The sequence below is a fragment of the Camelus ferus genome, chromosome X (assembly GCF_009834535.1).
Source record: "Camelus ferus isolate YT-003-E chromosome X, BCGSAC_Cfer_1.0, whole genome shotgun sequence".
NCBI classification, from domain to species: domain Eukaryota; kingdom Metazoa; phylum Chordata; class Mammalia; order Artiodactyla; family Camelidae; genus Camelus; species Camelus ferus.
In genome coordinates this window covers 18,402,199-18,413,590 of record NC_045732.1, presented here as the reverse complement: position 1 = coordinate 18,413,590, position 11,392 = coordinate 18,402,199, and the positions used below count along the sequence as shown (strand labels likewise).

Genomic DNA, 11,392 nt, shown 5'->3' with positions numbered 1-11,392 from the left:
GTGTGTTGTTTCAAGCTGCTAAGTTTGTGGTAATATTATTCTGCAGCAATAAATCACTAACAAAACATTAAATGTAAATGGTTTAAACACCCAATTAAAATGAAAATTGTCATAATGAATTAAAAAAACCAAGATCCAACTCTATGCTATTTTTAAGAAATACACTTTAAATATAAAGGCTCAAGTAGGTTAAAAATAAAAAGATGAGAAAAGATATATTGTGTTATTCTGATCTAAAATAAAGCAAGGTTTGCTATATTAATATAAGACAAAGTATATTTCAGAGTAAATATTATTAATAAGAGTAAAGATGGTCATTTCATAAACATTCCAATTCAACAAGAGGACATGACAATTCTAAATTTATATGCACCTAGTAACAGAATTACTACATGAATTAAAAACTGATAGAAGTATAAGGAGAAATAGACAAATCCATAATTGTACTTCAAGATTTCCCCACCCTTTTCTCAATAATTGAAAGAACAAGTAGAAAACAAACAAGGATATAGAAGACTTGACCACTATCAACCAAATGCCTAATTAACATATATGCAACACTTCAAAATTTGCAAAATACACATTCTTTTCAAGTGCACAAAGAACATTTACCAAAATAGAGCGTATCCTCGCCCATAAAACAAATCTTGTCTCTTTTTCCCTGTGGTATCCTTAAAAGTGTAAAAATTTAATCTCTATCCTTAACCTCACTGAAGTTGTCAATGGGATTATATGGGGAGGAGGATTAGCAGGGCAAATCTCTCATACAAAGTATGCCAAATGCCAGCTTTGAGAAAGGAATACTTTTCAAAAGGAGAGAAAAAGATACTAGTTCACTTCTTCCGGAGCTCTGAGAGTCAGCTGAGTTAGATGCTCAAACATGGTGTGTTCTAAATGGAACCCCATGGGTCTGGACTAATGTATGGTCATAACAGATTAAATCTATTGTTATGAAAAATTTTGAGGTCTAGCTACTTTTGGCTCAAAGACATTATGTCTGTTATCAAAATTTGTTTAAATAAGATGGTATTACATAATCAGTAATAGCATAGTAAACAAAACCCACCAAGAAACCCAGTATCTCACTGGGGGAGATATTTCTATGAATACACTTCATGATAGTATTGCTGTGTCCAAGGGGGAACATAACTTGGCGTGCAAGAGAATTTAAGATGATGCTGTATAACTTGCTCACTCCATCTGAAATTGATCAATAGTCCAATTCAACACAGCTACAACGTTGAATCAATAATTATCTGTAAAACCTAAGCTATCAATGGGAAAATAATTTACACAGAGTTGCACTGACAGTAAACAAATGAGAAACTCCATAAAAAGGGAAAACAATGTTTCTGTTGGGTTGCTATAGAAAATCCTCAGGAATGTGCAAAGCATAATTAATTGGGTGGCAGTTCCTGGAACAGGTTATGATGATCCTAAAAAGCTTCAGGTTATTCAAATTCACTTTAGTGCTGAGTACTACTGGGCAATTTTATAAAGAAAAGAGAAAGAACTGGGTAACTACAGTAAGGACAATTTTTTAAAGAGAGAAATCTTTTGCAAATTGGTAGAAGCATTCTGGAGGACAGTATCTATCAAAACGCAAAATGTGTGTACCTTTTAGTCCCAAAATGCTCACTGCTCAGATATGTTCACAAAATTGACTCCTCAGATATGCCCCCAAAGGTATGTATCATTTAGAACACTTTTCTACCCAGTAACAGAAAATCAGTGCAATCCAGCTTAATAAAGGGGGCTTGTTGGCTCACAGACTTGGAAAATTCAGGCGTAAGGTGGTTAATAGTTTGGGTTGTTTTTTGGAAGGTGAAGGAAAGGCCAATAGAAGAATGGAAAGGTGTGAGAGGGACAAGAAGGGAGCCAATATAGGGAATAGTATCAAGCTAATTTCCACTGTGGACAACCAGAGTTTAATTCCACTAGGGAAACCCCGAAAGCCAGTGTAAAACATGCCTCAGAGGTAATCCACCCCGGCAGGAGGGGTATTTATACCATGAGTCACTGGTTGAGAGTTGTCCCTGACAGTCATTCATTCCATGCTGCTATGCAAACAGCAAAAGAGACTCCAGCAAAGAGAAACCTCTCAAGCAAAGATTTCAGTACTGACAGTTAGAAGTCATGCCAGTGTGCACTGAAGTGGTAAAGACAAGTGGATATGGGTAGGGAACCAATAAGATCTGCCTAAGATGGACTTCAGGGTTGGGTGATCCAGCAGCTGAACAATGTGATAAGATTCTCTCTTCTCCACTCTGATTTCCAGAGTTAATTTTATCTAACCAATGTTTTCCATAGTGGTCACTATGATTATCAGTCCCATTTGGGTTTACAGATATTGTAAATATAGAAAGCACTTTGGTGTCAATGTTCCAAGTGACAATGCTCATGGTTAGCCTAATTATACTAAATTAAGGCATAAGCATACCTCTAATTTTGTTACATGGCTTAACTCAATCAGAATCAATCCCCAGAGATAAGGATGGGCTATCCTCCTCAGACAGAAAAGCTGGGTACCGTTGAGAAGGGAGAAGTTAGGTGTGGATGCTGGGTAGTTCAACTAAAACTTCACGGTGATATGTGTGTTAAGATGTTAACTGCAACCTTCTTTGCAATAGCATCTGAAGTGTGTGTCAATAGGGGACTTATATTTAAACAAATTATGGTACATTCTTAGTATGGAACCTTTGCAGTAGTAGATCTTAATGCTCTGATATAAATGGATATGTGTCCAAGATGTGTCCAGATTATGTGTCCAAGATATATTAAACAATAAAGGCATGTGGACATTAGTGTGTAAAGAAAATTGCTTTTGTAAATTAAAAAGCAGGTAGAAAATAGAAAATTCGTTATCTTAAAGCCTAAACAGCCAAAGACCACCAAGGATAAGCTAGTAGTATGACAAGGTCAGATTTATTGTCTTGATGCAGTGAGGCAGGGCCCTCCAGGAGAATGGTGGAAATATCTTTTATAAGGTTTGGGTTCTTGCTGAAGGATTCTGAGGAGGGTGCAAGGGAGTGGCAACCAGTTCTTCGTTGGTTGCTTTCCCGAGGCAGCATTAGGAGACTGAGTGCTATCTTAAGATGAGGGGACTTTAGCAAGACTGGGTCTCTTGATAATAGATGCGTAGAGCAAAGTAGGGCTTTGGGGCAGTCATCAGTAAGAAAGCAGGAGCCACTCAAAGAGGGGCCATTATAGCGTTTTACAGCTGCTGCATAATCATGGGAGAAAGAATGTTTTCTGTTAACTTTGCATTTGATTTTATCTGTGTCTATCCCCCTAGCTTTAATGGTGGAAGGGCTCCTTTTTATCTTTTTCAGTTTGAGCTGATTTCTATTCCTTCAGTCCCAGATAGGTTTTTCTAAGAAATACTAAGAAACTGTTAACAGTGGTCATCTTTGGAAAGTGGATTGAGTTGGAAAGGTGAGCAGGAAAAGATGCCCACACTATTTACTTGCATCTTTCTGTTTTTCTTAGATTTTCTAAACATGACCATAAGATAATTTTGGTACATTTTTAAATGTTAACATGGATTCTCTGAGCAGTGAGAATATGACCCTTTTTGTTTGGTTGTTTTCTTCTTTTTATCTGTATTTTGCCAAGAACAAATGTTATTTAAAAATAATAATAGACACTCCCTGCTTACCAAAAAGTCAGCAGTCTGACTGTCACCACAGTCTAAACCTGGGGCCCAGAAATGAGCCTTGCCAACCCATCCTCCTTGCCTTCTTCTTCTTTTTTTTTTTTTTTTGAAAGAAAATCACTTTATTCTAATTCATTGACAAACAATAACATAAGAAAAGCATGTTTAAGAGGCCACATAGACATCTGCTCAGCCCCAAACTCAATACATCTCAATGAACTTCTATTTAGCAAGAACACACTCTTCCACTGCAATTCGGAAGCAAAAAAGCTATTAATGATAGAGGAGAGAGAGGTTTAACTGGTGGTTTCACACTTTATATCTTCACTATCAATTATATTTTTATGCTAAATCAACTTGGTCATGAGAGATGATTCTTCACATCTTCAACTGGAACTTCTTGATTAAGCTAATCCATTCGCCAGTCTGCACTGTTTCAGCAAGGTTACACAAAGCTTAAAGTCACCCTGGTTCTGGGTGACTTTCATGCCATAAAATACAAGTACACTCCAAAAACTGTTTCACCTCAAAGAAGCATGGGCCAGACTGCTCCTGCTGTGCGGGCTGGGCTCCCTGAGACTCCTGGTAAGTGATGTCAGGCCTTGAGGGCTCAGCATTACTCTTGCCACTGAAGCCCCCAGTGATGGTACGACCTAGCGTGTGGCAGACAACAGAACCCACAGCCACGCCAGCTGCAGTGGCTGCCATCTGGGCCAACAGACCTGGCTGCCAGGGTGCAGCAGCAGGGGAGCCAATAGCAGATGGTGGAGCCACTGCTGGCGGCTGAGGTGCTGACACTGGCCTGGGTGCAGCTCTCATCTGAGGTGCCCCGCTGGCTGGAGGGGCCATGCAGGAAGTGCGGCTTCGGCTTCCACAGGCATCGCAACTGCGCAGCGAATACTCTGGAAGAGCAAGACTCTGAGGGGACGCTGGCGACTTCCCTCCTTGCCTTCTAATATGCGGTTGCTACCTGCCTCTCTTGGTCATTCTTTCTATGCTCAATCTTTACTGCACCAGCCCTGCCCTTAACAAAGGGTTGCCAATTTGGAGTGCGACCAATCAGAGGGTACCCATCACTGCACAGGGTGCTCAGGTACTGTACTGGGACTAGAGAGCACTGTTCGAAACATAAAGCTCAGCAATAAGATCCTGCCTCTCTTCTCCCCCTAACTCAGCCTTCCCCAAAGACCACGCACCTGTCAGTGCTGATAAATTATGTGTTATTGTTGCAACCTCTTCCTGCCAGAGACAAACATTCATCTTGTAATATGTCAATAGAAATGTAGTTGAGGAGCAGGTATGCTCATTTTATAATACACTTTGAGTTGACTAATAGGATAGATAACTCAGGAGAGAAACCAAAAGACATAAAGATACTTGTATTTTATGGCATGAAAGTTCAGTAAAGTACCTCCCCCAAGTGCCTCCCCTAAGTGCTCCTCCCATTAGCAAAGGGATTTTTAATTTAGAAGATTGACTTAGAATGTTATAATTTGGGAGATTTGCTACAGGAGAAGTATGCTGTTTGTAGTCATATGACTAGGATAAAGAACCAAGTGCATGACCAAATAGAAAACTCCCTTTTTGAGCCACTATAACAAAACCAGTGACAAATACTGAGAGCCTTCTGTGGGAGCACATATCGACTGGTTTTATGACATTCCTACCAGGCCATTATTTTTCCAAAGACTGATTCAGAAAATCTGCTAGTGACACACAGGAGTATTATCTATTCAAAAATTGCATGAGCTTTTCTAGGGCCAAGATCAACCATTGTTTATAAACACAGAGAAAAATCTACTATAATATTGAGTCTGAAATCAAATTTCAACTATTTTGTGAACAGTTGAGAAATAATTATTTCAGTTATTTTCCTATCTTTGCTGCTAACAAGGACCCAAATTATCAGTACCTCTTATAATGTCTGACCTTTTAGGACAGTGTAATGATGTTCTAAAGACAGTAAAGATTCATTAGGTCCCATTTGTTTATTCTTGCTTTTATTTCTTCTAGGAGAACATTTTTGAGATGTATGTCAGATAATGTTTTGCCTATGTTTTCCTCTAGGAGGTTTATTGTATTTTGTCTTATGTTTAAGTCTTTGATCCATTTTGAGTTGATTTTTGTGTATGTTGTAAGGGAGTGTTCTAGCTTCATTGTTTTACATGCTGCTGTCCAGTTTTCCCAACACCATTTGCTGAAGAGACTGTCTTTATTCCATTGTATATTCTTGCCTCCTTTGTTGAAGATTAATTGACCAAAAGTTTGTGGGTTCATTTCTGGGCTCTCTATTCTGCACAGCAACGGAAACCATAAGTAAAACAAAAAGACAACCTATGGAATGGGAAAAAATTTTTGCAAATGAAACTGACAAAGGCTTGATCTCCAGAATATATAAGCAGCTCATACGACTCAACAAGAAGAAAATAAACAACCCAATCCAAAAATGGGCAGAAGACCTAAACACGCAATTCTCCAAGGAAGACATACAAATGATCAACAGGCACATGAAAAAATGCTCCATATCACTAATTGTCAGAGAAATGCAAATCAAAACTACAATGAGATATCATCTCACACCAGTCAGAATGGCCATCATTCAAAAATCCACAAATGACAAATGCTGGAGAGGCTGTGGAGAAAGGGGAACCCTCCTACACTGCTGGTGGGAATGCAGTTTGGTGCAGCCAGTGTGGAAAACAGTATGGAGATTCCTCAAAAGACTAGGAATAGACTTACCATATAATCCAGGAATCCTGCTCCTGGGCTTACATCCAGAAGGAACCCTACTTCAGGATGACACCTGCACCCCAATGTTCATAGCAGCATTATTTACAATAGCCAAGACATGGAAACAGCCTAAATGTCTATCAACAGGTGACTAGATAAAGAAGATGTGGTATATTTATACAATGGAATACTACTCAGCCATAAAAACCAACAACATAATGCCATTTGCAGCAACATGGATGCTCCTGGAGAATGTCATTCTAACTGAAGTAAGCCAGAAAGAGAAAGAAAAATACCATATGAGATCGCTCATATGTGGAATCTAAAAAAACAAACAAGCAAAGCATAAATACAGAACAGAAATAGACTCATAGACATAGAATACAGACTTGTGGTTGCCAAGGGGGTAGGGGGTATGAAGAGATAGACTGGGATTTCAAAATTGTAGAATAGATAAACAAGATTATACTGTATAGCACAGGGAAATATATACAAGATCTTATGGTAGCTCACAGAGAAAGGAATGTGACAATGAATATATATATATGTTCATGTATAATTGAAAAATTGTGCTCTACACTGGAATTTGACACAACATTGTAAAATGATTATAAATCAATAAAAAATGTTAAAAAAAAGACAGTAAAGAGTACACACATTGTCATTCTGCCAACTCTTAGCTATAAACTTGTTAATTGAATAATCTTTGTAGAATTAATGCAAAAAAAAGTTCAAGCCATTAAAATGAAACAGGGGGTTGGGAAGGAACAGACTGGGAATTCAAGATTTGTAGAAACTGACAAGTATATATAGAATAGATAAACAAGTTTATACTGCATAGCATAGGGAAACATATACAAGATCTTGTAGTAGCTCATGGTGAAAAAGAATATGAAAATGAATATATGTATATTCAAGTATGACTGAAAAATTGTGCTGTACACCAGAAATTGACACAACATTGTAAAGTCTGTACTATAACTCAATAAAAATATACATATATATATAAACCCCCCCAAAATGCAGTTTGTGTAAACCAAAAAGAACAACAAAAAAAGGAAACAAAACAAACTTTTATTTTCCAGTGTACCATTTTCGACAAACACGTCAAATATTTTGAAAGATGTGCTGAATAACTGAAAATCATTTCCATGGAAATGGTTCCTTACACAGGAATCTGTTTCTTCTTTGGTTAATGGGGATATTATCCCAATGAAATATTTTAATGGTGCTCAAATAAGTAAAAGAAATATATAACATATTGTTGCATGGTCATTTTTCAATCATGCACTGGTCAGTTATTAACAGAAAGACTTATTTTCAAATGTTTATTGACATAATTGGGTTGAAAACTACTATGAAACAGTAGAAGGAGTTACTGCTCTCAGAAGACCAGAGCTAATCTCAGACCATCACTTTCTAACTTTGTAAGTGGGTCTGTCATTCACTGTATTTAAGCCTCCTCTGGAAAACAGAGATAGTAATTCTATCCTGGCTTTACCTAATACAGAAAGCCTAAGTAGAAGAAGAGCAGCCTACTTTTGATCAAGGTATACAGCTGTGGTGGTATGAATATGTGCACAAATTATTTGATACTCCCTCCTTCAAAGCATGGAAACTAATTTTTCTCCCCTTAAATGTAGGCTGCATTTAGTGACTTGCTTCTAATGAGTAGAATGATAGAAGTGATAGTCTATGACATCTGAGGTTAGGATGTAAAAGGCATTGTGACTTCCTTCTTGCTTCCTTCCTTTGATCACCCCTCCAGGGGAAGACAGCAGCCATGTTGTGTAGATACTCAAGCAGCCCCATGGAGAGGCCCATGTGGCAAGAAACTGGGACTTCACACCAACAACAGCAAGAAACTAAGGCCTCCTTCCTACAGTCATTTCATGACTTCTGCCCCAGCCAAGCCTTCAGATGACTGCAGCCCATGTCTTAAATGCAACCTAAGCCAAACCCATCCAGCTAAACCATTCCTGAATTTCTGACCCACAGAAACTGTGGAATGATAATTGTTTGTTGTTTTAGGCCAGTAAGTTTTGAGATAATTGTTAATAGATAGCAAATACTATGACCTACCAGGAAAAATACACCTATACAGACAAGTACAATATGATTCTCTTTTTATATGGAAAGTTTCTAAATAAATTTAGAAAGAAATGAGAGCTTTGATTTAGAAGCTTACAATCAAATTCTTTTTAAGCTTCCACATATCCTGGGTTATAATGTAGTTAGAAGAAGCTGCAGTTTTCATTGGTCACAACGAAGGCTCTGTAACCCACCAGAGACCCTGTGAAGGATGATAAGGCAGCTTTCTAGGTGGAGACTGGTCACACATGTGATAACACTTCACAAGCATTCAAAATCAGACTATACAGTCATCATTCCAGATTTACAGAAAATCTTAGGCAAACCAACAGTTACTAAAAAATCTATATTATAAATATCCTGTCTTTCCCACTAAACCCATGTTTACCAAAATGATTTAAGAGAACCAAAGCTGCAGAAGAATGGAGTTAAAACCATGGCATCAGCCTCCAAACTGGAGTTATACAAAGACTTTCCAAGGAGTACATGGGCATAAGTAGTTTTGAGGAAAACAATTTCAACTCAACTTATGTAAGCAATCTCTCCTATAAGTGATCTGCCTGAGATATGCATTAAAGCTGGTCTTCTTTCTTACCTCTCGTTTCAGAAGCACCCTTTTCCGTGTTTCAATGAAAAGCATATTTCTTTGAATCCCCAAATCTTATTATTATGCCTTGTCTCAGAGTATGAAAACTTCAGGGGCATCAAACAAAGGGATAGCTTAAATACTGGTGTTTGCAAACTTTGTCTGTTCAAATCACCATAAACTCACAGTAGGACATCTCTCTTTCTTACCTAATATTTTTATTAAATGAGAAGGATGGTAAGATTTATGTTGGGATGTTCTATACTGAAAAATACTGTAGTATGGGGAAGGAGTTGTGGAATTGACAAGAAAGAATTTTCATTTAGCAACTTCATCTCTCAATTCTGTCAACTATTGTAAAATAACACACTGCTCCTGAGGATAATTCCTGTGAGATTGTTGCCAACAAAGAAAGGAAACCACTGTCTTATGATATCATTTATTTACAAAAGATCCAGGCTCAAAAAAATCTGATTTTTTAAATGATGAAAGTCAAGGGTATCAGGGAAAAGGTACTATCATTAAAGATGGTTTTGGAAACATTTTATATATTAGTTTTCCTCTCTTGAAAATACTATGTGATTTAGACAAGGTTATGAATCTGGGAGCACAATTCATTCTTTATACAAATATTTATGGGCTAGCTTCTATTTACCAGGCACTGTTTCAGATTCTTGGATGCAATGGTACATAAAATGAACAAAAATCTAAGCTCACATAGAGTTTATAGAAAGAAGAGATAAAAAATAAACAAAACAAGTAAATGGTATAGTACATTGGAAAGTCATAAGTATATATAGAACAAGAAAAAGGAATGAAGGGCAGAGAGTGCCAGGAGGCATTGGGGATTTTAAGTTAGGTGGGCAGAGACAGCTCCATTAGAAGATGACACTTGCACAAAGACTTGAAAGAGATACGGGAGCAAGACTTGTGGTTATCTGGGTGGAAAATGTACTGCGCAGAGGAAGGAAAGCATGTGCAAAGGCCCTGGAACAAAGTATGCTTGGCTTGCTCAAAGAATGGCAAGAAGTCCAGCATGGAGAGGAGTAAGCAAGAGGTAAATTAGAAGAACAAGAGGTGATAAGGGTAGTGTAGTGCTAGACCATGTGGAACTTTACAGGCTACTGCAAGGATTTGACTTTTACTCTGGATGAGGGTTTTGTGGAGTGACATAATCTGACTTATGTTAAGTGGCAGGCTTACTGCTATATTGATAACAGAGTATGGGAATCAAAAGCAAAAGCAAAAAAATCCAGCAAGGCAGTTACTGCAATAATCCAGAAAGAGATCGTGGATGCTTGGTCTAAGATGGTAGCCAAGGAAGTGATAAGAAGAAGTGAGATTCTGGATATATTTTGAAGGTAAAGCAAATAGTATTTTCTGATAGACTGGATGGGTATGAAAGAAAATAGTCTTATATGTATTAGGAAATTAAATTCATAGTTAAAAAGCTTTCTAGAAAGGAAACTTCAACTCAGATAGTTTTACTTATAAATTCTATCACATGTTTATGGAGGAAATCACACCAATCTTACCAAAACTCTTTCAGAAAATAAAGGATGAGTGAACACTGCTCAGTTCATTTTGTGTAGTCAGTATCACCATAATTCTAAAACCTGATAAAGGCAGTTCAAAAAAGAAATTTAGAGAGAGATAACATTCATGAACATAGATGAAAAACAAAATCCTTAACAAAATATTAGCAAATGGGGATGCAGCAAAAAAACAGCCCTAAGAGGGAAATTCATAGTGATACAGGCTTTCCTCAAAAAATAAGAACAATCTCAAATAAACAACCTAACCTACCGCCTAAAATATTGGCAACTGGACTCCAACAGTATATCAAAGGATAATACATGATGACCAAGTTGGGTTTATCTCAGGAATGCAAAATTGTTTAATATTTAAAGATCAGTCAAAGTAATTCACCATAGTAACAGAACAAAGGAGAAAAACTATATGGTAATTTGAATAGATGCAGAAAAAAATTCAAATCTAGGAATAAAAGGGAAATAATTCAACCTGATAAAGGACATCTTTTAAAAACCTGAAGCTAACTTCTTATTTAATAGTGAAAGTCTGAATTTTTTGGCTCAGAAAAAAATTCAGGCACTGTACAGGAGGTCTTAGCCAATTCAATAAGGCAGAATGTTAAAGTTAAAAGAAATAAAAGGCAGAAAGATTAGAAAGGAAAAAGTAAAATTGTCTATATTTGCTAATGACATGACTATATACAAAAGCCTAAAGAATCACAAAATAAATGCTAGAATTAAAAAGTGATTTTTAGGAAAGTCATAGGATACAAGGTTAATTAAAAAACTCAAGTAATA

The 11,392-nt window shown here is 37.1% G+C and overlaps 1 protein-coding gene across 1 annotated transcript in view; it reads right to left on the bottom strand.

The window, feature by feature from the left end:
* Nucleotides 1-3,556: 3,556 nt before the first annotated feature.
* The window catches only part of LOC102513403 (coiled-coil-helix-coiled-coil-helix domain-containing protein 2-like), a 22,731-nt gene continuing 14,895 nt past the window's right edge, over nucleotides 3,557-11,392 (bottom strand). Inside the window, 2 exon segments of the mRNA XM_032475647.1 lie at nucleotides 3,557-4,158; nucleotides 4,160-4,604. Of these exon segments, the coding sequence (XP_032331538.1) occupies nucleotides 4,060-4,158; nucleotides 4,160-4,604 (544 nt within the window). The 3' untranslated portion in view covers nucleotides 3,557-4,059.